The sequence below is a fragment of the Natrix helvetica genome, assembly GCF_964273705.1.
Source record: "Natrix helvetica genome assembly, chromosome: 2".
In the NCBI taxonomy this organism is placed as follows: domain Eukaryota; kingdom Metazoa; phylum Chordata; class Lepidosauria; order Squamata; family Natricidae; genus Natrix; species Natrix helvetica.
The window spans coordinates 61,407,982-61,435,827 of record NC_138552.1 but is presented as its reverse complement, the minus strand read 5'-3'; the positions used below and the strand labels follow the sequence as shown (position 1 = coordinate 61,435,827).

The following is a 27,846-nucleotide window of genomic DNA, read 5'->3' as shown; positions in this document are numbered from 1 at the left end:
CCTCCCTCCAAGCTAATTCCAAGCAGTCAAAAGGCAAAACCCTGAACCATGTTAAATTTTGGAAACACAGGCAAATACATACATTCATAAATGGTACTCTGACAAAAAATCCATACTAATTTTGCATTAAAGCAGAGGTGGGCAACTATGGCCCTTTTATGACTTCTGGACTTCAACTCTCATACTGGCTGAGGAATTTTGGGAGTTGAAGCCCACAAGTCATAAAGGGCTCCATTGTTCCCCATTTCTGCATTAAACAAATAGAAGAGAAAAGCAGAAAGGAAACGTGACAATAACTTACATCTATTGAGCCGTTCTACAGGAATTCCAATTTTTATACAGTTGGAAGCCTCCAAAGAACCAGGCAGAGGCAAGTCTTCACATTTAGGTGGCTGGAGCTGCATCAGAATGAGAGGATTGGATCTAGCAATGTTGTACTCCTGCCGACAGAGATCGTTCTCTAGAACTTCGCACTCATCACGACACAGCTCTCTAGGCTTAGGTGTCCGGGAACGCTCATCACACAGTGGAAACACAAAGTGACAGAATGATGGGATGGCAAACTGGGAACACTGATCAGATAAATGGGTGGATGTGCCAATCATAGTAAATGCAGCTGAAAAGACAGACAGAGAAGCCAATGATCAAGGTCCATCACGTCTCTATAATCAAGTTTTTATAATAACTGAACATCAATACATTACTACTGCTTTTTATATATTTGAAATGATTTCAATGACTAAGGGAATTAATAAACATCTATCTGCAGCAGAAATCAAATACACTGTCAAAGTCTCTATATATTTTGACACGTAAGGTTAACAAGATTCTGCAAAAGAAAAATGGTACATGGTACTAACTGTAAAGATCAATTTTCTAGCATCCAGTCAACCTAGTCAATATCGAGATGAGGAAATATTTTAGGACTTCATAAATAACTAGAACAAACTTTATCTAGTTTTCGCACATATTTTTTTTTAATTTATTAAGCCTTTTGTCTTTGTTTTTGTGGCACCATTCTAGAACTGAGGAATTGGCTAACCCCTCTCAGAATTCTACACCTTGCCTCCAAAACAAAGAGGAGGAAGCAATTTACTATCAGATTACATGTCTGTTACATAAATTTGACTTCCCAGGAAATCTACTATATTGATTTTTTCATTCCCAAAACTTGGCGACTTATCAGAGCCCATTGATAGTTCACAAACCACCCACTGGAAGTTTCTGTTATACAGCTTTTTTTCTGATTTGAATTACAAAAGAAGAGACGTACAATATTCTATTAATTGGAAATAAAGAGGCTCAAACCAGCCTGAGAATCCCACGTGTGTGTACTTGTCTAATCCAAAATGTGTTGGAATGAACTGTGCTCATTGAGTCATAAGATAAAAGCACAATGTGTTTATTAAAAGCATGCAATTCTCTAGTCTCACTTCACATGTTTTGTAGCTAAGTTGTAGGACTAAGCCCTACTTAACTCTTGTCTAAAATTAAATTGTTTATTTTCATTACTACACTAGATGGGTATTAAAGATGCATTTTCTTCCCTAAAACACAAACCAGTAAATCCTCCAACACTGGGTGGACACCACATTTTGCTAAGAAGGGATGGGTATTATTCAGCTCAATTATACTGTTAACATTAATTCCTATTTTAAAGCCAGAGTCTTGAATATTGACATACTTTGCTTTCTCCTCTGTCTCAGCAACAACTGCATACCCAATATTGGTATTATTATTTGAGTTTTCTTGAATACATACAATGGTGCTTTAACATTTGTGAACCCTTTTCAATTTTCAATATTTCTGCATAAATACCACTTCTCCATAAAAGTCTGAAAACTTCGGGGTAGGTTTCAAACAAACTAATAGTTACATTTAAAAAATCCTGAATTAATATTTAGGTAAAATAAAGGCAATTGTTGTTAGTACTTAAGTTGCGTTAGTTAGCATTCTCTATTATGAGATTTTTTAATTGCAAGAGTTATGACTGTACTGAATATTTAAAAATGAGCATATGCAAAAGAACTAGGTAGTTGCTGATGACTTCTGTAATCTGAACTAAAGAGTATAGTGGGCAACTAAACTCACTTTAATCAATGATGATGCATTATTGAGCAAAACAGACTTTATCTCTCTCTCACACACAAATATACCACAGAATAAAAATGATCTGTCAGGCAATTTGATTCCTGAGAAACTGTGTATCAACTTTTTTTCCTCCCCAGATAAAGGAAATTGACAAACAATTTTGTGACCGTAAGTGCTGGGACTTACTGCCTTCATTCAGTCTCAACGATTGTTGGCCATATGTAGGAATCAATGCGTAATTCATGTGCATAGCTAGTAGCAATTTCATGCTTCAGACATGATGCTGCTACTGGCACTTTCCATATACTGCTTGGTTCAAGCCTATGTAACTTCATGAAAGAATGAAGTTCTAAATCCTAAATTGAGTTAAACCAGAAAGGTGTATACTTTATTCAGGATCTCTGAAAGTTAGCCTGAAACTACGTAACTACTTTGAGCAGAATGGGTTTGATAGTGGAATATAGAAATCCAACTGGGGCGGGGGATCTGAACAAGGACCAATTCCATGGCTTAATCTCCTAAACACTGACTTTAAATTCTCTGCAGGTCCTCCTGATGATGTAAGAGCCCTCAGAAGCTAAGCTGACTCCAGTTTGAGTCCTCAGAGAAATATTATACAAATGAATTCTACAGGTTTAGATGATATAAAGATACCAAGTCTTATCACCAGGTACACAGTTTTGAACTACAGAGGAGTAAAGGAAGCTTCAGCCTTAAGTAGCAAAGTAGGCAAAGAGAAAAGAAACCCATGTACAATTTGAACTACATTTGTGTTTCCAAAAGCTATTAGGACTGTTTCACTCACCCACTAAAAGGTTTTAACACCATAAAGTTCAACATAATATCTTTCAGCTAATTTTCCTATTTGGACAGTAGATGTCACTAATTTCCATTCTCAGAATTGTATCTCACTGGGCTAACCAAGAAAGAAATTAATGGACGGAGTACATTCATTTATGATAATTTTTCTCTTGATACAGAAATGTTTTTGAGTAATTTCTCTGATTCCATGTGAGGAAGATTTTATATATCCAAAGAGATATAGAACACATAATCAACTGATATTTCTGTGCCTATGTACCGCTAACTTTTTATTGCAAAGATTGTTCAACTGTTTATCAGTGGAACCTGCAATGACAATGATTTAAGGCCGTTTTATCACAGACATAAAACTTTCTTAGATTATAGGCTTCTCCTGTATGCAGTTTTGTTGATTTACCATTCCATTTTTCATGAAAATTTATTCCAAAGGTGGGGAAGCTGACACCGAGAGTTACATAAGAATGGAAATTTAGTGAAAATAGTCCATCTGTTAGTAAAGAACTTCACTTTGATGAAAAGTACCAAAATATAGCTATAATGACTGTATTTACAAACTCATCTCCTAATTCAGAGTGGCAGGAAGGGAAGGACAATAAGTATAAACCTAAGAGTGTCTCCTGTAAAATAATTCTTATAGTAACCATTAAATATGTATTTGTTTATTGAATTTATATTGCTGCCCATGGCGACTCAAGGCAGCTTTCAGATTATAAAACCACATTTAAAACAATAAAAGCTAACAAAAAGAATCAAATAAATTAATATAGTACAATACAACAAAATCACCTCCCACCCTCCGCCCCAGCGACAGCAGATCACACAAGCCATTTAATGGGCTCCATCCCACTCTGGGTTCCCCACACCGCTGGCAGAAACAGATCTTCAGTGCCTTCCGGAAGAGTATTACAGTGGGGGCCATTCTAAGCTCTGGGGGAATGATGTTCCAGAGGGCGGGAGCTACCATAGAATATACATGCAAATTAAAAACATATTGTAAACCATATAGTAACATTGTGTAAAAATAAAGGTTTTGAATATTCTGGTCTCCTGGACTGAAAGGAAAAAGGACCTCTCTCACAGAATCACTGCAACTTTCAGGTAGAGTTGAAATCTAATGGGGTTTTTTAATCACTAGTCATTTTCAGCTCTCCTTTTGTGCCTGTAATCTTCATCTATTACTAGAAAAGGAAGCTCACAATATAACTATATTTAATTATAATTTTAAAAATGTAAACAGCAAACTTTTATCCTCGTAGAAATAATTAAGTTGTGGCATCTTAAAAAAATAACAAAATTATCAGCAGATGTTTATGGATCACAGCGCACTATTAGTGATACTTGGAGCTCTGGCAGTCACATACTTTTATGAACAGCTGCAGTTACTTATAAAGCCTCAAGAATTATCACAAAAGAGCAGCCTTTGGGTAACTACCCACAACATTATTTAGTTATACTTTTACTTTTGGGGGAATTACATTACTTAATGCTTAGATAACAAAAAGGTGCACATAAAGGCCACATATTAGTGACAACAACATACAGAATAAATGTATAGAGAACTGCTTGCAGGAAATGTGCATTATACACATTTTTGCACTGTACATAACGTCCATAAATAAGAAGAGAAATGAAATGACATTTACACACAGCGTTGTGGAGACAAAGCCCCATTCTACCTCAGAAAACAGTTTCAAGGCCAAGATGAAATAAACTTAAAGCTGGAAAAATCAAATAGCTGATTTATCATGCTCATTTATTCCACTCAATGTAACCCTTTTTCCAAACACATAGATATAAATATACCGTGTTTCCCCGAAAATACGACATATCCTGATAATAAGGCCATACCACATTTTTCTGGTGGGTGAAAATATAAGCCCACCCCCGCAAATAAGCCCCCTGGACAACCCCCACCTTTGGCCAGGCAGAGCACCGCTCACCAGCCTAGGGGTATCCCGAAGGTTCCAAGCTGTGGGAACCAGGGGGAGGCAAAGGTGATCACGTTGCTTGGTGCCTTTGGGATACTGCTAGGTTGGTGAGCAGCACTGTGTCCAGCTGAAGAGGGGGGTTGCCCGGTAGCTGCTCTCTTGTGAGCAGGCTCCCAAAGAGCTGGGCACAGCCTCATGGGTGAATGGCTGTGTTGCGCTGTCTCAGCAGCGCAACACAACAGCCATGAAGCGACCATGCTCATGAGCAGCCACTCGGTAAACCCCCTTTCCAGACGGGCACAGTGCCATTCATTGACCTAGGGGTATCGCCAAGCCGTGTGAGCGCCTGTTTGCCGCTGCCCGGCTCCTGCGGCTTGGCGCCTTTGAGATGCCAGTGAAAGGCGCTCTGCATGGCTGGAGAGGGGGGTTGCGTGAGCGGCTGTTCTGCTCCCGCGCCTCCCAGCCTCACGATGCCCTAGCCCACCTCTCCCCACAGAACCAGAGCACCTCCGCTGCCACCGCCATCCCAGCATGGTTTTTTTGGTGGCTTCCAAACCGAGTCTTCCAGCAGTGGCTGCTCTTTGGGAGCCTGCTTGGAAGAGAGCAGCTGCCCTCCAACCCCAAAACAATAAACCTTCCCCTCATAATAAGACCCAAGCCATATTTTGTGGGTAAAAAGAAAATAAGACCCTGTCTTATTTTCAGGGAAACATGGTATTCATATAAAAAGCATTTGATATAATATAAACATCACAACACTTGAAATGTAATCCACAGATTGCATGTTGGGAATGCATGTAACAAGCTCTAAACAAGAAATGATTACATTCCATTAAGCGGTCAACAAAAGAGATAGCATCAAAGTATCATCTAAGCAAAGATCCTTTACAAAAATCAAGCATCAAATTCCTTGCTTAAAATTCACAACTCTGAAAATAGCAATCAATCAGACTGTGAACAAAGAAAGAGAATTAATTTTCTAATTTGCATATCTGGTAATAGTAAGCGTGTCATTTGCATTCCTTATGCATGAGAGTGGAAACTAACAGGATAAGAAAATTTCTTTTTTATAAAAGTTATAATGTCATAGGGTTCATAGAGCCAAAAGATCACTTATAGATCTTATAGTCTTTTGAAATACTTTCTTTTCCACACACAGTAAAAGATAAAGTGGGTGCATTATCCATTTCTCCACTATTTTTTTTCTCAAAGACTCTAAATGTCCTACAATTATTTAAGTAAATACAATTTATTTTATAAAAAGTGCTTTTTTAAAAAAAAAAACTTTTTTTTTAAAAAAAGTACAGCCCTAATCCTCAAAAAGCTTTCCAACAAATATAAAATTGATGCCTACTGAAAAAATTACTGCATAGTAAGAAAGCAACATTGCCTCAATTTCTTCCAAAAATTGCCTGGCTTGATTTCCATTTATGATAGTGTTAAAATTGGATTTAAGTTTCTGCATGAAATACAATATTCCCTGACATGAAGAGAGGTAGAACTGACTTACCAGTAATTCGGTTTTCAATTTCCCCTTGCATTTGAAGGGAGTCCACAAAAATAGTCCTGTTTCCAATGATTCGCGCACAGGCAATTCCCCTGTAAGGCTGGCAAAACCCATCTTCATGGTAATCTTCTCTGCAAGAGACAAATTGGAAGCCTATAACTATGTCTACAGATGTTTCTATGTCCCTACTGAGTTTAAAGTATGCTTTTTAAAGGAAATGGGTGGTAAAACTGACATTATTAATTCTCTCAGACATCAATTTTCTTTTCAGTTTGACTTGACATTGTTTCGGAAATTTAAAAAAAGGCACCAAGGAACATTTTAATTGAAGGTGTGGATGGGAAAGACATCTGCAAAGTGAAAACAAGTATTATCTTAGAAATACTAAGCTAATGCAATGCGAGAGATTATTTTATTTAAAAGATGGCAGTACGTGTCATGTTTCACCTATCATACACTCCTGGTATCAAATGTCAAGCGAAGCAATTAGGCAAGCAGTTCTCTATCTTCTCCCACCTTGTCCTGCAGTTCTTCAATTCTTACTGTTCTTACGGACAGCAAAACAAATCTTGTCAAGATGTAATTAAAATATGGCATACTTCTGAACTCGGGATTAGGTAAATGGAATGAAATCAGTACTTCACTTCCTTCTCCCCCCCCCCCTCCTCTTTAAGTTACACTAATGCCAAATTCTTTTTCCGTTACAGAATCTAAGTCATATGTTGAGTTGCTATCTTGGCTGAACTCTGTCCAAAATGAGTTTAACACAGTCAACTTAAATTGAGTTGCTCCAAAACAGCACTGATTAAAAGCCCTTTTTCACAATGTCTTGGACAGCCAAATATTAAGAACTGGAAAGACAAGTGGCCCTCTTACCTAGGAATTACTTTTTCATCCAGGATATCCATTAAGTTACCTCCCCACTTGGAATTAGTGGTATCTGTCTATCTAACTGTATTTACATGCTTTCAAATTGCTAGATGTGCAGGAGCTGGGGCGAGTAACGGGAGCTCACTTTTTCACGCAGTAGCGTTCCGTGCGCTTTCGGCATAGTCATGCTGGCCACAATATCATGGAAGTGTTGTGGGCTCTTCAGCTGAAACCTGGAGATGTGTACCACCCCTAGAATTGACAAGACTGGCAGGGGAAACCTTTACTTTACCTTTATCCATTACATTAGATGATATTTTTTCCTTTGGCCTCATCACTGCTACACTCTAACCCAAGGTATTTGAGGTCCAAACTAGTATGTGAAAGATTTATGGGGGTAAGGATGCGGGGTAGATGTGGATGGTATTTTGTTCCAAGAAAGAATCCCATCTGGTCCTCGAATTAATAGCATGGTGTACAAGTAGTCCTCAACCTACGAACACAATTGACCCAAAAATTTATGTTGTTAAGTGAAAAATTTGTTAAGTGAGTTGTGGCCCCATTTTACAACTTCTCTTACCATAGTTGTTAAGTTAATCACGGCAGTTGTTAAATACGGTAATGCAGTTGTTAAGTGAATCTTGTTTCCCCATTGACTTTGCTTGTCAGGTCGCAAAAGGGGATCACATGACTCCGGGACACTGCAATTGTCACAACTGTGAATCAGTTGTCAAGCATCCATATGTAAATCATGTGACCATGGGGATGCTACAATGGTCATGAGTGTGAAAAACGGTCATGTCACTTTTTTCAGTGCCGTTGGAACTTTGAATGGTCCTTAAATGAACTGTTGTAAGTCAAGGACTACCTGCAGTAATAATGATTTCAGATGTTGTACCTGAGCAATGCTAGGTGGTAGCAGCTGAGGATCTACCTTTTTCAAACTGTTAGGATAAAATAATTTGTCTAAAAGGTTTAAAAAATGAATAGTCTAATAAGCTGAATGAGTCAGTTGCTTCTTGCTATCAGCCTGAACTCAGCTGAAGTTATCCAGACACTCAACAAGGCATTGTTAGATAAAAATCTTTATTGCACATTAGAATGAAGATGCTTTAAGCAGTTGATGGCTCATTGTCAACACACCTCCCCCTATTATGCCTTCTGCAGTTTAAAGCCACAGAAACAGATGCTTCTTTTTCTCACAAGCTCCACATTTTAACAGCTTGCTTTGAGTTTCTCATACTTAGTGCTAGGTGGCAGTTGTTGATAAGATAATTGAAATTCCTGCTCAGGGAACTTCTAATGCAAAATGTAATCACTACATCCTATGTTCTAATAAAAAAAATCTATAAAAGTGGGTTTAAATTGATTACAGCTTATTCAAAAATCAGTTTGTTAGAGAGTCTTCTGAAAGACTTAAGTATCCAATTTATTCTTGTCACCAAGAAATTATTCAGTATGTTAATAACAATATATTTTTAAGATGTGTAAGTTACTAGGAAACTCTTTGTGGGAAGAACGAAGATTTCCCTTATCCCAAATTATTATTGGCCACTTTGGTTATTGTTTAAACACATTCTCCACCACCACCCCAAGCATAATTTTCACAGTACACTCTTTACCAAGCTGTTTTAAGATGAATAAAGTTACAGCAACTGAATAATTTTCTATTTAGAAACCCCATGCACATCAAATGGAGACTTTCTCATTTTCTAACAGATTGCCTATGCCTATGCAATACAGAAATTTGTATCTGCTTGTTTACATAACACCCCGAAACATTATCAGTATAGAAAACCACTACTACACTTACCTTAAAATGATACAGACTCTATCTTCTCTTATTCAATTTTGTTGGCTACTTTATTTCTTAGTATGTGATACCTTTAGCATAATGTTGTTCCTGTTTCATTTCATAACCATGCTGTGTTTCCAATAATAAAATGTGTAAACCATACTTGGGAGGATGCTGGGACCGCAGTATAAATTTACATTCTAAGGTAATTCTACTCTGAAAATTATAGATAAATATATTTTATAAGGGCCTGCAGAAATGCGTGATGGTGCAAAAGAGTTGTAATGAGGCTCAGAGATGATTCATAGGGCTCCAAGAGGTGCATGGGGCCCGGCAGCAAGGTTCAGGGAGAGTACACTTGGGAGACATGGCTAAACCTGGGGAAGGTGTGCAGGGCCAGCATGATGAAAGTACAAAAGGATTGGAGGAGGGTGTAAAGGTGAGTGTATCTTCCCAGTGCCTTGGACCTTCCCTGTCAGCTTCTCCTTTGACTTTCTGGGAAAGTTGGCAAGGAAAGTCGCAAATAGTGATCACATAATCATAGGCACTGCAACTGGTCATAAGTGTATCCCAATTGTCAGGCACCCAAGTTCACTATCACATGACTTCAGAGGTGCTAGGGGGAGGGGCTGGAACTCAGGAGACTGGTTATAACCATCATTTCTTCAATGCCACTGTAACTTCAAATCGTCATAAGTCAAGGACTATCTGCACTTTAAAAAAATTCTGCACTAGTTATTAAAGATTATGCATTAACTTATGATTTTAAAATGAAACTAATTAAACAACAGAAAACTATTGCTTGTGGACTTTTATGTTTATGATTTTCAGTCATCCAGATCATGGTTGTCCCAAAGATACTTTTAAAAAGGCAACTGGGCTTTCTTTGTTTTTCCTTGAAGTCATTTCACTCTCCATCCAAGAAGCTTCTTTAACTCTTCAGTCAGAACTGAAGAAGCCTCTTGGATAAGAAGCGAAATGTCTTCAAGGAAAAAAGAAAGCCCAGTTGCCTTTTGAAAAGCACCTTTGATACATTGTTTATGGACACGGCAAAATTGGTTGTCAACTTCATTATGCCGGAAACATAAAGCAATGGGGAGGACTCTTTTCATCTATAATGTGGGCTCGACCCACTATTGTCCTGTTTTAATTTAATATTCTTAAGTTTGTTAATTTGGTTTTGGGAAAATGAATGGGTTTTTAAAACGTGTTATTGAATTAAATACTGAAAATGTGGAATTTATTAATATACGAAGAACTCTAAATTCATTAAATATGGGATGTAGTGAAGACATTTATTCTGTCAGTTAAAAAAAGGATCAGGCTGGACTTGTAGTTTTAAGAAGATGATAATGCTTGCTCTCTGTTTATGAACTGGTGCCTTTATTAACATAATTAAAAGATTGACCAATAGTACTCTATGTGGTTAAGGGTTAACGCTGCATTAAAAATAATTATTTTCTGCAAGTCTGAGAATAGACTCTGTTCTCTTTTTTCTGTTTTCTCTGTGAGTTGCTTTGTTCTTTTTGTTCTATTTCTGCATGTTAAAATTTTAAAATATTGGAAAATTCAAAAACAGATAAAGGAGGAAGTAACTGGGATACAAGACTTCACCAAATCTTCTGAATATATAAAAGTCAGAAAGTAGGTAGCCCAAGCCCTGTTGTCTCTGAATTCATGCGCTCATTCAGCAGGATAGAAGAAAAGTTGCATTCACTTTGTTTAAACCCAAGCCTAGTTGTTGTGTGAGCTAGAACGGAGCTGGAAAGCAGGTTAGTGGGGTGGGGAGGGAATTGGAATTTTGCAGTAACCTTCCCCTGCTACGCCCACCAAGTCACACCACGCCCACCAAGTCACACCCACAGAACCGGTAGTAAAAAAAATTGAATCCCACCACTAACTAGAATCCTAACAAGTCAGATGGATTCATTCAGTGACCTAAAATGCTTGCCTTTGCAAAGAAAACCAACCACAAGTTTCAGAATTAATACAATACAATACAAAAGCAGAGTTTGAAGGGACCTTGGAGGTCTTCTAGTCCAACCCCCTGCCTAGGCAGAAAACACTATACCGTTCCAGACAATTGTACAATAAAACTAGGTAAATAATATTACTGAATATTTTAGGTTTTAGATAAATCATTTAATCAGAAAGCAACACAGAAAGATAGCCATACCCAATGTTGAAATAGTATATTTGCAAGAATACTTGTGTGTTTTTTTAATTCTTTGCTCTGCTACGCAAAAATTCAGAGAATTTTACAGAATTTTGCATGTCTCGACTAAGGACTACTTCTATGATGTATTTTTTATTAAAAGTGTTAACAAAAATACAAAAAACAGAGCATGCTTTCTGGAATTCTTTCCACTGCCTTTACCAACAGAGGTTTTTTTTTTGTGTGTGTGTGTGTGTGTGTGTGTGTGTTGAAGTACAGAGCAGGATACATACATAACTCTCATTCACATGACCAGGACAAAATCATCCAAAGCTGAAACAAAAGAAAAGGGAACTCTTCTCAAACTTTCCAGGCAAGCTTATCTTTCATGTTGCCTTAATACTGACTCAGAATGTAAACTGAAATGGATTTTATGCTATAATTGAGTCACATTGTTCAAATCTTAGTTAAACTTACAAACATGAGAATTTTTACATAATTTATGCACCGACACCTAAATAATATTTTAATTATTGTATTAAGAATGGCTCAAACTTCTATTTGCATTTATTATGTTGTGGTGAAATGCTTTCATTACTATTAATTTTTCTTACATATACACCATTTCTTATCCTTGGAAAGTACTTGTTAGCACAAAGAATACTTTTAGCCCGAAATACATCTCTTGCAAGGGCTCTTAACATGAAATACTGCATTCAGTTCTGGTCGCCACGATGTAAAAAAGATGTGGAGACTCTAGAAAGAGTGCAGAGAAGAGCAACAAAGATGATTAGGGGACTGGAGACTAAAACATATGAAGAACGGTTGCAGGAACTGGGTATGTTTAGCTTAAGAGAAAGAAGGACTAGGGGAGACATGATAGCATTATTCCAATATCTCAGAGGTTGCCACAAAGAAGAGGGAGTCAAACTATTCTCCAAAGCACCTGAGGGTAGAACAAGAAGCAATGGGTGGAAACTAATCAAGGAGAGAAGCAACTTAGAACTGAGGAGAAATTTCCTGACAGTGAGAACAATTAATCAGTGGAACAGCTTGCCTCCAGAAGTTGTGAATGCCCCAACACTGGAAGTCTTTAAGAAGATGTTGGATAGCTATTTGTCTGAAACGGTATAGGGTTTCCTGCCTAGGCAGGGGGTTGGACTAGAAGACCTCCAAGGTCCCTTCCAACTCTACTATTGTATTGTATTATTGTAAATAGAAAATGAAAAAGAGTTATTAGATTCAGAAAATCCAGAAAGATTTAACAGCTACTTGTGGCAATTGTGTTGGCAGTTAAACTAAAGAGCCTCAGACAGCTTACAAAGGGTTAGTTTGTATAGTGCGCCGTGTACTAAGTAATGCAGCAACTAAGGTAAGCATATTTATATGTACTAATCAGAGGTATTCAGCAGGTTCTGACCAGTTCTGGAAAACCGGTAGCTGAAATTTTGAGTAGTTCGGAGAACCGGTAAATACCACCTCTGACTGGCCCCACCCCCATCTATTTTCTGCTTCCCGAGTCCCAGCTGATCAGGAGGAAATGGCAATTTTGCAGTAACCTTCCCCTGGAGTAGGGAAAGAATGCAGATTTTGCAGTAACCTTCCCCTGGAGTAGGGAAAGAATGCAGATTTTGCAGTAACCTTCCCCTGGAGTAGGGTGGGAATGGAGATTTTATAGTATCCTTCCCCTGCCATGCCCACCAAGCCATGCCCACAGAACCGGTAGGAAATTTTTTTGAAGCCCACCACTCGTACTAATGCAGTTAAATATCAACCTGTGGTAACTACAGTATCTAGGGAGTTTTCATTTAGCAACCACAATTGAGATCCGCAAATTGGTTGTTAAGTGAAGCGGTCATTAAGTGAAACTGCAACTATGCTTAAGATCTTATTTCAGCTTTCCGCTGCTTTACAGACTTGCAAAGCTTGCAAATGTGAGGATTTTTTGTAAAATTACTTTTTTATCACTATAAAAAAGGTTGCTAAACGAGGAGTCACTAAACAAGGACTACCTATATTTTAAGTGTACTCAAATACTTTAGCATGCAAGTAGAGTACTTGTCTGATTAAAAATAAGTAAGCTAAAAAAAATTGGATTCAGATGCATACTTTGATACAGAGGATTTTAAACATCAATATTCAATTGAAGCCACAACTTTTCCTTTCGGGATTAACGGATAAACAGTTAGAAAAAAGCCATGGAAGATTATTTTAAACTATGATTACTGAGACTGCTGTATGCACAGAGGCAGAAATGGTTGATGAAGCTCTGAAATGGGTCAATCTTCTTTCATTTAGAGAAAAGACATATTTATTGGTGAGTGAAAGCCTCGTATGGATATTTTCTATAAAAATGAAATAACAGGATTTTATGACTTATGAGTTTGATGATTAGATTGGACAGTTTGTAGGTAGAAGAGTAATATGATATAAACTTAGAAAGAGAACTTAAAATATATTTATATGTACAACTACTGTGAAGAATACCAAAAGCCTCTCCTTTATATCTTTTTACATTCCTTTATAGTTTTCTTCATTTTTTAAAAAAATTCTTGCATGTTTGGCTTTTTCTTTGATTTTATTTTTTCCTCTTTACTTACTTTATATTAGTTTGTATTAGTTATAATTTTAATAAAATTAAAGTATATAGTTTTAATAAAAGTTATATTAAGAAATAATAAAATATATATGTGGCAAAATCCCTGCCAATGCAATGCTTGTGGGCAACAATTCTATTTTCTCTACTTAGCTTATGTTAACTACCTACAACCAGAAATTTAAGAACAGTCCAGTAAAACATGGAACGGTGATCAAACATGTACCCACCTATGATTTAAATGTGCTGTTGTACTAAAAGAATCCTTGGGAATCACAGTCCTAACAAGTGTGGAGGGTACCAAGTTGGCAAAGCTCTATGCCAGAAAGATCAGAGGATTAAATAGTATTAAATACGTGGGATGGAAATTCTACCTTAGACAAATCTGTCAAATGTAACAATAGAACCAAGCATTATGAATCTAATAAATTACCTGTCAGATTAAACAGAGAGGGACCATATGCTTGCTAATTGCCTAACATATCTACTGTAACAGGGTGTCATCAATAAATCAAAGAGCATATGAATGCAGTTATCGGCTGCAATCTATGGTGAAAACATACATAACATTCATTTTTTAAAATCTTACAAGCTTCTTCTTCTTTGAAATGATTGTATAATCTAGATCATAGATCTTCCGGAATTATCTTACACCTAAGTTATATTTATTTTAAGTTATATTCTACTGGACTCATAGCTCCTCCTAAAGCAGTGATGGAGAATGACCATTGGCTTACCTGAAGGGTCCTTTTCTGTACACCGCGGGAGAGTCCAAGCAATGGGTTAATTCAGTCTGCTTGCCCTTAGGACTGAGGAACTATTTTTCCTTTAGCCACACCTCCTCCTGGTGTGATCAATCCCCCAGAATTCTTAGAAAGAGTCAGTTCGTGCGGACGGAGCGAAGCGTCCAAGATGATGTACTGTTGACACGAAGAACCCGAATCCCGGCCTTGAGAGCCAGGGTGGGTTGGACTCTCCCGCGGTGTACAGAAAAGGACCCTTCAGGTAAGCCAATGGTCATTTTCCTGTACACCGCTTGGAGAGTCCAAGCAATGGGACATACCCAAGTTATTGTCCATCTGGGTGGGCAGAAGAAGGCTCCCGGGATTCGGTCTCTGACACAACCGCCTGGAGCACACGCCTGCCGAAGGACGCCTCAGCCGAGGCGAAAATGTCCAATTTATAGTGTCGCACAAAGGGAGAAGGAGAGGACCACGTAGCGGCCCTGCAGATGTCCAGGATCGAGGCCTGGGTGTCCCAGGCCGCGGAGGTAGCAGCACTTCGTGTGGAGTGTGCGGTGATGCCGCGCGGAACGGCTTTGGATTGACTTTCATAGGCTGTCGCAATGCAGGCACAAAGCCACCTGCCAATCGTGGAGGAAGAGACTTTCTTCCCTAGGGAACCAGGCTGGAAGGAGAGGAAAAGAGCCTCTGACTTCCTGAACTCCGCAGTACGAGCAATGTAAACCTTCAGGGCCCTCCTGACATCAAGACTGTGCCAGGAGCGCTCTCTGGGATGCGACGGATGAGGACAAAAATTTGGCAACACAATGTCTTGCGCTCTATGGAACCATGAGTTTACTTTGGGGGTAAAGGTCGGGTCCAGTCTCAAAATGACCCTGTCAGGGTGGATGACGCACAAGTCCTGGCGAACAGAAAGAGCCGCCAGTTCCGAAATCCGGCGAGCTGACGTGATGGCAATCAAGAAGGCCGTCTTCAGCGTCAGGAATCAAAGAGAAGTAGTGCATAGAGGTTCGAATGGAGGGCCGGAGAGGGCCCGCAGGACCACGGACAGCTGCCAAGTGGGGTAGCGATGAACGGTGGGAGGGCGAAGGTTAGAGGCGCCCTTGAGGAAGAGGCGCACCTTTGGGATTTTGCTGAGAGGCAAAAGATGGTCGCCCGACCAGACGGTGGACAAGGCCGCCACTTGGCGTCGAAGGGTGTTCGGGGCCAGGCCCTTGTTGAGTCCCGCTTGAAGAAAGTCAAGGACTCTGGAAACAGGCGCGGTCGTCGGCTCGATGAGCAGCTCCTCACACCACCTTGCGAAGGCGGCCCAGGACGCATCATAAATCCTGGTGGTTGAAGGGCGTCTCGCCGCCTGAATGGTGTTCACTACCTCCTCTGACAGGCCTTGGCCTTTCAGTTGGTCCCCCTCAAGTGCCAGACGGCCAACTGGAGCCACTGGGGCTCTGGATGAACCACGGCCCCCTGGCTGAGGGAGATCTGGTCCGGAGGGATGCGCCACGGAGGAGACACCGACAGGTGGACAAGGTCGGCGAACCACGACCTGCGGGGCCAGTGCGGGGCCACGAGGAGGACTTCCGCTCCCTCTGCGATGACTTTGGAAATGAATTGAGGAAGGAGAGGCAGGGGAGGGAAGGCATACAGTAGCTCGCGGGGCCACTTGCAACGCAGTGCATCTGTCCCCTCCGCCCCCGGGGTGAAGAACCGGGAGTAGAAGCGGTCGAGCTGCTTGTTGTCCCTGGACGCAAACAGGTCTACGGTCGGATTTCCGAATCTGTCGGACATCTGGTGGAACAGGCGAGGGTCCAGTTTCCACTCCGCAGGATCTATGGTTGTCCTGCTCAACCAGTCTGCCTGTGTGTTGTCCACTCCGGAGATGTGGTCGGAGCGGAGAGATTCCAGATGGCGCTCCGCCCAGCGGCCCAGGGACTCCGCCTCTCTCATCAGTGCTCTGGATCTGGTGCCGCCCTGGCGGTTGATGTGGGCCTTGGTGGCCACATTGTCCGTCATCAGAAGTACATGTTGACGATGAATGGACCGGCTGAAATGGCGCAGGGCCAGGCGAGCAGCTCTCAGTTCCAGCAGGTTGATGCTGTAGCTGGTTTCCACTTGGGACCACTTGCCCTGGACAACCAGGGAACCCATGTGGGCTCCCCAGCCGGAGAGGCTGGCGTCTGTGGTGATGATCAACCTCTCGGGCTCCTTGAATAGGTGGCCCTCGAGGATGGCTGGAGACACCCACCAGCGGAGAGACCTCTTCACTTCCGGCGTAACTCGAATCGGCCTGGGAGAGTTGCTCCTGGATGCCCTCTGGTGCGGCAGCAGTAGCCACTGAAGCGCCCTGGAATGCAGGCGGGCCCACGGCACGATGGAAATGCAGGAGATCATTTTTCCCAGCAGCTGCGACAGAAGGACCACTGGAGCCTGCCTCAAGCTCATCACCTTGTGGGTCATGGACCTTAGACCGGTCAACCTGTCTTGGGAGAGGAAAACCCTGCACAAGTTGGTATCTATCACCGCCCCCAGGTGTACAAGTCTGTTTGTTGGAGTGAGATGGCTCTTCTCTAGGTTTAGAGTGAAGCCGTGATTTTTGAGGGATCTCATAGTGATTTGGAGATCCCGCAATGCCTGCTGCCTGGACGACGACTGGATAAGGATGTCGTCCAGGTAGCACTGGAGCCTTATGGGCCTGCGTCTTAGCTGGGCCGCCACTACCGCCAGCACTTTGGTAAACGTCCGAGGAGTGGACGAGAGGCCGAATGGGAGAGCATTGTACTGGAAGTGGCGACCTGCATAATAGAAGCGCAGGAACTTTCTGTGCTGAGGATGGATGGGAATGTGGAGGTATGCCTCTTTGAGATCTATAGATGTGAGTAGATCTCCCTGTCAAATCCCCGCCAGAATGGTCTGCAGTGACTGCATCTTGAACCTCCGGTAGGCGATGTGCCTGTTGAGGTTTTTGAGGTCCAAGATGGCTCTCCACCCCCCTGAGTTCTTTGGCACCAGGAAGAGGATGGAGTAAAACCCCCTCCCCTCTTCGCCCTGGGGAACTGGTTCCACGGCCTTGATGTCTAGGAGATGTCTGACTTCCTGGTCCATACGCTCCCTCTTTTGGGGCAGGATGGGACTGGGCACCGGATGAAGGTCCGGGGGGGAGGGACAGGAACTCCAGGGAGAGGCCTTCCCTGACTATCTGCAGAACCCAAGCGTCCTCGGTTGTCTGGGCCCAATGGGAGGCAAACAGCTGGAGGCGACCCCCGATGGGCGCCGAGCCTGGGCAGTCACTTTGACTTACGGAACGGCCTGTTGGAGGCCCCACCGCGGTTATACTTGCGGAAGCCGAACTGCTGCCTGCCTCTGTCCCGAAAGGGCGCCCTGTCCTGGGACCTGTCGCCCTGCTGACCGAAGGACCTATTGGAGGGAGAGAAGGAAGAGGCAGAGGTGGAAGGCTCGGAGGCACGAAAGGACTGCCTCCTAGAATAGGGAGCGGTCTTACGTTCCTGCTTCTTGTTTAGAGAAGGGAGGATCTTCCTCTTGTCCTTGGACTCGAAGAGGAGAGGATCCAGGGACTCGCCAAATAATTTGGACCCCTTAAAGGGGGCGGAAGCCAGTTTCCACTTGTTTTTCTGGTCCGCTTGCCAATGTCGGAGCCAGATTACCCGGCGAGAAGTGATATTAGAGCCGAGTGCCCTGGAGGCGAATTTAGTGGCATTAAGGGATGCGTCAGCGGCATATTGGGAGGCCGCGATTATTTTAGACACGTCCTGGTGGAGGCGGACGTCTCCCGCCGGGAGCTTGGTTAGGAGCTCGCGCAGCCAGATCACAGAAGCCCTATTAAAAAAGGAGGCGGATGAAGAGGCCCTGATGGCCCAGGCAGCCGCCAGGTGGGTCTTGTGGCACGCCTTTTCCGCCTTCTTGTCCTCCGCCTTAAGGCCTTCCAGAAGGTCGGCCGGTAGGGAGGAGGTGGAGGTGAGTGCAGCGATGGGCGGGTCAACAGTGGGAAGGGCCAGAAGGTCCTCCAGCACTGGCTCCATAGTATAAAGCTTCCTATCTACCCCACTGGGAGAGGACTGCGTGGCTGGTTGAGCCCACTGGCGCTGGATTAGGTCGAGGAACAGCCCCGGGACCGGAACCAGCTCTTGTTGGGGTGCTGGGACATCAAACATGACCGCATTGGGATTAGCCGGAGTGGCATCCGCCGCCGGCGCGGCCGGTTTGGGCTTGATCCCCAACCTGGTGGCAGCCTTGACCTTGTGAAGGACAGATTTGAAAAGGCTGGGCTTGAACAGACCCGCAAAGGCGGGCGCTTCAGGGGGAAGGTCCTCGTCGTCCGAGAGACCTAGCACCTCCGGGTCAGGGTCCTCAACGGCAGAGGCCTCGCTGACCACCGAGGATTCAAGGGAAGGATGGCGAGCACGCTTGCTTGGAGGGGGAGCTGCCTGATCGGGTTTGGGACCCTTAGGGGCCACTGCAGTGGGACTCTTAAATTTCATGGCCTCCGTGATGCCCTTGGCAATGGCACGGGCCATTAGTTCCTGCATGCGGGGAGATAACTCCTCAGAGTCAGAATCAGTATCCAAGCCCTCCTCTAGGGGGGGTGAAGCCTCACCCTGCATGTCATCTATGCTAGCATCCCCAGGGGGAGGGGCCTGCTCACAGGCCCAAGAGGGTGCCGGGGAAGCCGGCTCTGCAAATGACCTATTTGGGGATAGGTCCTGGGACTCCACCTCCTCGGCGAGGACCATCTGGAGCTCTTCTCGGGAGGGAGGGATTCCTGAGAGGGACTGCTCCCTGTCTGCCTGGCGTCTGGCCTTCTCAAACTGCTTGTCAAGTGCCCGCTGGCGCCTTTCAGCATCCTTGGCCTCAGCCACAGAAGGGGTTCTGGAACGCTGTTTCCCAGAGCTACCCCCACCACTCTTGCCCGCACCCCCACTCCCCGATGAGGAGGAACCCTTGCTAGGGGCCTGAGAGAGGCTCGGCCTAGTATCCTGGGAATCAGGGGGACTGGGCAGGTCCATAGTCAATGACCACACAAGATGGAGCAAGGCTATGACAAGGCAGAAGTCAGAGAGAGAGACTGGTTGCTGCAAGGGGAACAAAACAAAAAGATTTGTCAAAATTGCCATATGCACAGTAATTGAGTCAATACGTATGAAAACATCCCATGCTTAATACCAGTCAGAGGCCCAGGGGTAGGATTGGGGCCTGCACCGAGGCGCAAGGCTCCGCAGGAGAGGCAGGGAGGAGAATAACTAGAAAAAGGCTTGGCCTGCGCTTACTTAGGCCTCCTCCCTGAGCCGGTATAATGACCGTTGGTATGGCCCAGGAACCAGCACCGCTCGCAAAAATAGGCAAAAGACGAAGGTGGCGATCCCAGCCTGAGAAACCCTTGCTAGGCCCTGCCACCTCCAGCGGTCTCCTGATAACGAGGCTGATGCAAAATGGCGGCCATGGCTGGGCGCGCTTTTTTTCGCGCCTAAAATGGCCGCCGCAACAGCGTGGGGCTAAGGGAGAGCGAGGAGCGAACGCGCCTCGAATGGCGACGATCGCCCACTCCTCCCTGCGGCAGAGGTCCTCTAGCAGGCCGGGGAACGAAAAAAACTTCATCTAAAACAACAAACGGGGGGCCTGGGGACGCAGGAACCTCGCCGCTGCAGCCGCGCCATTTTAAACGACAAGCGGCAGGCCTCCCAAGCCATCCCATAAGGATCGGCTGAGGGGCACCCCCCACCACCTTCCAGCTTACCTCCTGGCCTTCAAGTGTAAATACTGCTGGGGAAAAGCGCAGCGATGAGGATAGAAACGTCTCACGAAATTGGGGAAATGTTAGGAAATAGAAATAAAACGCAAATAGAGAGTCCAAGCCAAAAAAGGATTAATTCAGCTCAGAGCTCTAGCTAATTACGTCCAAACGGGCTGACTGAGGAAGAATTCTGGGGGATTGATCACACCAGGAGGAGGTGTGGCTAAAGGAAAAATAGTTCCTCAGTCCTAAGGGCAAGCAGACTGAATTAACCCATTGCTTGGACTCTCCAAGCGGTGTACAGGAAAACCTATGGCATGCATGCCAGAAGTGGCACACAAAGCCATCTCTCCGGGCATGCCAGCTGTTGCCCGTTGCTCTTCCGGTTTCCGGCTGGTCTTGGTGCACACATGCATGCCAGAAACCGGAAGACCAGGTGACCGGCGCGCGCATGCCAGAAAATGAAAGGTCAGCTTCTTGGCACGCGCATAGTCTTCTAAAAATCTGGGTTCGTCATTTAACTAGTGAAGAGGGGAGAGCAATTTTGCGGTTGATTTGAATGTGGGATAATGAATGTCCTTGACAGCTATTCTATTTTACTGATGTTTTATCCTGTGTTTATTTTGTTTAATTGCTAGCTGCCAAGGGCCATGTATGTCAAATGGGCAGGCAAATAAATCAAATCAAATCAATGAATGCATCCATATATACAGGTAGTTCTTGACTTACAACCACTATTGAGTCCAAAATTTCTGTTGCTGGTAATTGTTAAATGAGTTTTGGTCCATTTTAGTAACTTTCTTGCCCAAGTTGCTAAATTAATCGCTGCGCTTGTTAAATTAGTAACATGGTTGCTTCCCCATTGACTTTCTTTGTCAAAGGTGATCACATGATCCCCGGACAATGTAATTGTCATAAACACATGGCAAGCATCTGGATTTTGTTCATGCAACCATGGAGGTACTGCAACAGTTGTAAGTATGAAAAATCATAAATCACTTTTTTCAGTGCCATTGTAACTTTGGTCACTAAATGAATGGTTCTAAACTTCAGGACTACCTACACACACACACACACACACACACACACACACACACCTATGTGCAAATAAAACTATTATTGTTCTTAATCTCTGGTCAGTCTTGTAAGAGTCAATAGGCTTGGAAATTTTCTACTGACAAACATTAATTGCTTAGCTCTTCCCAGTATCTTTGTCTTCTTTATTGTCTGTAAAAAATGGTTCCTGCTTTTATTGCTTGCTCCCTATTGTGGCACAAGCCTTCTTTTCTTTTTTGGGTAGATTTAAGCAGCAGGAAACTTACAGGAAAGCTATACACTCTCCCTCCGAATCTCTCCAATCTCAGTTTACAACTGTGCCTGCAGAACAGAATTTGCAAGATGAATTAATTTCAGAAAGAACAAAGAAGGCAAACAGCCTTATGTGCAAGCAAGGCAATACACAACTAAGCCTTGATTTAGCTCCGTGTGGATCAACTTCTGTGAGACTAAACAACGCCTCAGGCTCATGTTCTTCCCTATTCTCTTCCAACAGGGTTAGAAGAAAGGCTTAACCAGGATTTAGTTTCAATTTTTATTATTCTAGGCTCATTGTTAGGAATGAATCATAATGCTAGTTGAAAGCTAAGTATAATTGGTAAAAAAAACAAATTACAAATCCTTGTTCGTATAACTAACTTGTTGAACAAACAAAAGTGTGTTAAAGCACGGGTCTCCAACCCCCAGCCATGGACCGGTACTGGTCCATGGCCTGTTATGAACTGGGCCACACAGCTGGAGGTGAGCAGTGGGGAAGTGCAAGTGAGCAAAAAAATTATCTTCCAGAAACTTATCCCAACCAAAAGGATTGGGAACCGCTGTCTTAAAGTATAAAATTATTGCCAATACTTAGATTTGGACTTTAAAAGTACAAACGTTTTAAAGCTGCCAAGGCTGAGAAACACTGCTCTATAATAAGGTTGTGAAACAGACAAGGACCTATTAGATTTTTCAGAAACTTTCTGCTTTGTGGTACATTATTAACTGCTTAATATTGCTCTAAAGATGTATTTAAAAACACCAAGTATCTGAAAACTAATTTTTCAATCTTGGGCAATTTTCCAATAACTATTCCCAGAATATATTTCAATGAAAATGTGCATGTACAAAGCATTAGGAGGTACAGTACTTGAATACACTATGTTGTAATGAAACTCCAATTTTTATTCCAACTGTTTTAACAATTTTGGGGACTGTGATAATATTTTATAATAAACGATTCATTCCTGTCAAAGTCCTTAACGCAATTGGGCCATCTGTTGGAGTTTGTGCACTGCAGTTGGATACAAGGCACATTACAATATTTCTTCACATGCTTTCACCCACACTGGCACACATGTGGTACTATGAATCTCACTGCCATAACTTGAAGAACATCCAAACATTGCACATGTTACTCATCTCCTCTAGCATGTTATTTAGTTTTTGGATAACTCTTGATTCTTCCTACTCTAACTCCCATCTCTGGAATGTTGCTTTTGTTACAATACAAGAAAATGCCTTTACATTCTTTCAGAGTAATAAGACTTAATGAGAACCAGCTACATAATGCAATATATTTCAGATTTTCTATGTTGCATCCATATAAAGGACACTATTTTTTGTATTTTTTTCCTGCTGTTGGGGAATAGCAAATGGTTTTTTAAAAAAACAATTAGTCTAACATACATGGTAAAATTATTCCATTGTTGAAAAAAAAAGTTGCTTTTAATCACTGAATTTGCTGAAGACATACAACCAGCCTTTTGTGGAAATTCATGAGGAGAGCACAAGGATGGGAAATAAATACAGTTCTTTTGATTTTGTTGAAAATAGATTATAATATTAATCAACTTTGAGTTTATTTCTACTGTAATTGATATCATAACAAGATATTTGGGACAGGCTATGCAAAAATTCTGATCATGAAGAATAATACAACTTGGAAAGAGAGGCTTTGTAGCAGTTAAAATGATTCACTACTATTCTTACTATTCACTACTATTCTTACTACTATTACCACATATACTAGTTTCACATGATTTCTCAATGTCCTGAGTGTAGTCAACTGAAATAATCTTAAACTACTTTTTTCAAGGCATGATAATCTGTGGAAAAGCAATTTTCTTATACCTGCTTGCTTGACCACCATTATTTGAAATACAAGGCTAATTTCTTGTGTCAATTGAATGCTCATTTCTACAAGTAATTGCTTTTGCTGGAGTAATATAATCTCATTTATGAATTAGGAAAAAATGGAGTTTCCCATTCAGTCTCTCTTGTTAGCCAACAACACTGAAATCCTTAAAGTCTCTTTGCTGTATTTTTTTTTTATTTTTGAGAAGATCCAATTCAGTTAAAGTTTAATAAACTAGAAATACATGCTTCCTCTTTGACATGCATTCAAGAATATTGATAACAATTCTGGTATAAAATATCTGCCACGCATAGAAGTATATATTGCTCCTGCAAAGCAGATCAAAACATTCCCAAAATTATTTGGAGGAACTGGTGCTACTGAAATGGTCTATCTGATTTCTTTTATTAGCATAATTGACTAAACACTGAGCATCTTTTTTTATCTGGAATTGGAAAGGGACTCTGGAATTCCTTCATTTAGGGGACTTACAAGGGAAGTTTATCCCCCCTCCTCCAAATACATGGTTTTCTTTGTAGCCCATCCTACATCTTTTCCCAATCTGTACTTCTGATGTACTTCAATTCTTAAAATTCCTCAGCCAATATGTTTGTCATTCTGGGAAAATCACCTTCTGAGAAGGTTCCCGTTTTGGGGAAGCCTCTCATATCCAGTACGCAAAAGGAGAGTAAGAAAACTTAAACATTACAAGCGTCCTTTCCTTATCTGGCAGCAGGGCCATTTCATGAATTGAGTTCCATTCATAACATTTTTGTAATCAGCTCTTCTCTTCTCTGGAAAAGAAGCTTTTGTTACAGTTAAGATTCATCACCATTTGTTTTCTATGAACTTGACAAACTGCTTAATCTTAAAACTATGAATGAATGAAACTGTCTTGTTAGGATTAGTTGTAATTTAGGGTTGGAACAAAACACTTAACTGCAGTAAATCAAAAGTGAAATCTAACCTACTTAATAGCTGTGCTGAAAAAAGACACATGTTAAAGTCCTATTCCTGCTATAATATTGCAAAGCAATATATGATATCTGAATGCAGTAAAACTACTCTTAGATGACTATGTATGTGAGTGTCTCCACACAATTGTTGGTCTCATTCTATTATTTCAATATTCAATATGCCCAATTGACCAAAAAAAACAATTTTTTCAATACCATATTTATATCACTAAATATCACTTCTTTACTTTCCAAATCTGCATAGTTTTGCTTCTAAGACATATAAATAAATTATATAAACAGCATAAATGTACAGTACATTCATATTAATTCCTAGCCAGTTTAAAATTCAGATACAATTATAACCAACATATCAGATTAAAACTTAGAGAAACAACAAAAATAAAAAACCCCATGACCTTGGAATGTAATTTATTTATGTTACAACAATTATTTCAATTCTTGACTTTCAGAGTTATTGTACACTAAATCTGGTAAAAATTAAAACTGCAGCAAGCAAAGGCCATTCTTTGGTAAATCTGGTTTGGATATGATGACACAAAAAACAAACATAAGAAAATATTCCTTATTCTAAAATTCAACATTTTTTACCAAAATCTTTGTTACAATGAGCAAACTTACAAATTCAGAAATAAATGGGCTAAATAATAAATACATAAATAAATCTTACTTACTGAAAATTATGATTTGGACTGTGTGTTGGACCTGTGAATAAATAAACAATAATTAAAGAAACAAACTACTATTAATTCTTACTATTCATTACTTGAACGTAACCATGAAGGCTTTTGAGAAAAGTATAGAATTAGTTTGCTACTGCCATCTTTGGTCATTTTTTTTCAACTTTCCAACTTACATTAACCAGTAGGACTACTGTATTTTTATTTATTTCATTCAGAAAATTCAATTTGAATGTAATTTTTGCAAGATAAGATTTATATAATGACTGCAGAGAATTGTGGATCAAATGTTACAATTTATAAAAGCACTTCTAAATGTATGTAATGAGCAATAATGTCTAGAGTTACTATAATGAAGACTACTCTACATTTTGCTACAAAAATGTTTGGCTGGCTATTCCATCATCTCCCAACCAGCATGGTCCAATATCTATCAAACTATTGGCAAAATATTTTAAAACTATTGTCAGCTAAAGGACTGGCTATACTTTACACACGCTGTTACTGCGAAGCTATTCCTAGACATGCAAAACTAGAACCAATATATATCAGTTAAATAAAAAATCTCTAGCAGAATAGAGTCCTGTCTCCCCAATCTCTTCATCAAGCACATCAAATCTTCGAAGAATTCTCTACACCATAGAAGACAGTAAAGGGACAATCCATTTAAAAGACACAGAAGGGAACTTATTAATGACATAAATGACAAGTTTCCTGCATGCTGCTTTGTCAGAAAGAGGCACAATCCCCTCATCAAGGAAACCTAACTGTGAGCTTTCCTAGAAGAGATAAATTGCTATAATCCAATTCTAATCTGACACAGAGGAGCTCATCAGCAATTATCTGATTGACAAACTCAAAATATGTTATTTCTAATTATTTTAGGTGTAAAAAATTAAACCCAGCACTTTTTGGATGCAGAGATTAACTCATCACTGAGTTCAACAAAACCGCATTGTGGCTGAATAAGATCCATGGACCATAGACTTTTGTCCAAGTGAATTACTTAAGTTTTTTTCAAGTTATGCAACTTTTACATCACATGATCAAAGTTGTAAGTTCTAGATAGGAACTGGTACTTATTGGTCTGAGCACAAAAACATAATGATTTCAAACAAAATTATACAAAATATGAAGTAATGAAAGACCATTTGTCTGTATTTTTCATAAGGATATTTTTCCAATCATATTTCACATTTCTGCAGTTCTCTAAACTTCACATTTGCTAACCATTCCATCTGTATCTATTTTCTTTTATTACTGGTACCATTTGGTATGGTATCAAATTCAACATAGACCTAATGGGAAGAGAGCTCCGGGCAAGGACTTTATTGCTTTTCTTTCATGTCACAAGTTATAAAGTATAAGGAAATAAGGAAAAACAATATTTTTTTTTCACATTGTGATTGTGAAAACTAAAAGTCTATGAATGCAACAAAGCTCATTATTTTAAAAAACCATTTTAAAATAGTTACTCACCTAGTCTTACAAAAAGAACTCCTGTTGCAGTTATTGTCTTCATCCCATTTGTGGCTACACACTGATAATAACCAGTATCAGTTGTGTCAAGATCTTGGATTCGTAATCGTGAGCCATAATCTGTTTTTCGTATAATGATCCTTCTTGGCTCTTGAACTACCGGTGCATCATTTTTTAGCCATCTAACATTGGGTGATGGATTTCCTGCTACTTTGCAGTGTAGAATTGCTGTCTGGCCCTGGACAATGGTGATATTGTTTACTGGTTCCAAAAAGGTCAAAAAGTAACCTAAAAGAAATTAAACAGAAAGCAGAAGCGTTACAAATTGAGCTGAGATAAGCAGATAACTATTTATGTGACTGCATTTAGTCTACTTTACTATTATCCAAGCATAAATTGTACCATCTACAGTTACAAACTGACCACGGTAAAGATTATTTTAGCATCTTTTTCAGCTGGAAAAAAACCATGCAAAAATATTGTCTCTGTTCAGGAAATGAATTAAAAAGAGATATTGGTCCTGAAATAAAATGTGAGCCTGTGATTCAATATTCCTGTCCCCACAAGGGGCAAAATCTTTCTAAATAAGAGAAAAATGTATCCTCCAGCACAACTGATAGCAAGGTATCAAATCACAATAGTATAAAAACCCTATGAAATGTATCACTTGTAAGATGATTAAGGCAGAATAGTCCTTTAAAATAAAATGCGATTAATCCAGTTGTATTCTTTGTGAGAATTTATTATGTTCAGTTATAATTTTACATCAATAATCCTTTGCCTGAAAACCAACATAACCTGAGGGGAGAATCCCATTATTTTTCATTCTTCTATTTAGAAGATTGTTAGAACAATAAAGCAAGTGGAACAACTTGCCTCCAGAAGTTGTGAATGCTCCAACACTGGAACAGTTTAAGAAGATGTTGGATAACCACTTGTCTGAAGTGGTGCAAGGTTTCCTGCCTGAGCAGGGCGTTGGACTAGAAGACCTCCAAGGTCCCTTCCAACTCTGTTATTCTATTCCATTCTTTTTGCTGTTTTCAAGAATATTTACCTATCAGAATAAAATATGTTAAACCCTGACAGGGAAAATTAACATTTAGTCAATATTTCAAAGTACCGTATGTAAAAATGCACTTGTTTCCATTTTTTTAAAACAAAATTTTATTGGTTTTCAAATATATAGGGGAGGGTAAATAGGTATACAATTTTTTTTGGCAGCTTTCATACTGCTGGTAGAGATCCCAGCACGATACTCACTTATATAACATTGTACAACAAATTTATA

At 40.8% G+C, this 27,846-nt stretch overlaps 1 protein-coding gene across 2 annotated transcripts in view; it reads right to left on the bottom strand.

Annotated features, from left to right (window-relative positions):
• Positions 1-27,846, bottom strand: part of ROR2 (receptor tyrosine kinase like orphan receptor 2) — a 169,515-nt gene that overhangs the window by 23,824 nt on the left and 117,845 nt on the right. For both annotated transcript variants that reach the window (XM_081943265.1, XM_081943266.1), the window contains exons 3-6: positions 26,559-26,846; positions 25,074-25,104; positions 6,352-6,479; positions 302-616 (exon numbers count right to left, since the gene is read on the bottom strand). In XM_081943265.1, coding sequence (XP_081799391.1) covers positions 302-616; positions 6,352-6,479; positions 25,074-25,104; positions 26,559-26,846 — 762 coding nt within the window. The remainder of the gene's footprint in view (positions 1-301; positions 617-6,351; positions 6,480-25,073; positions 25,105-26,558; positions 26,847-27,846) is intronic.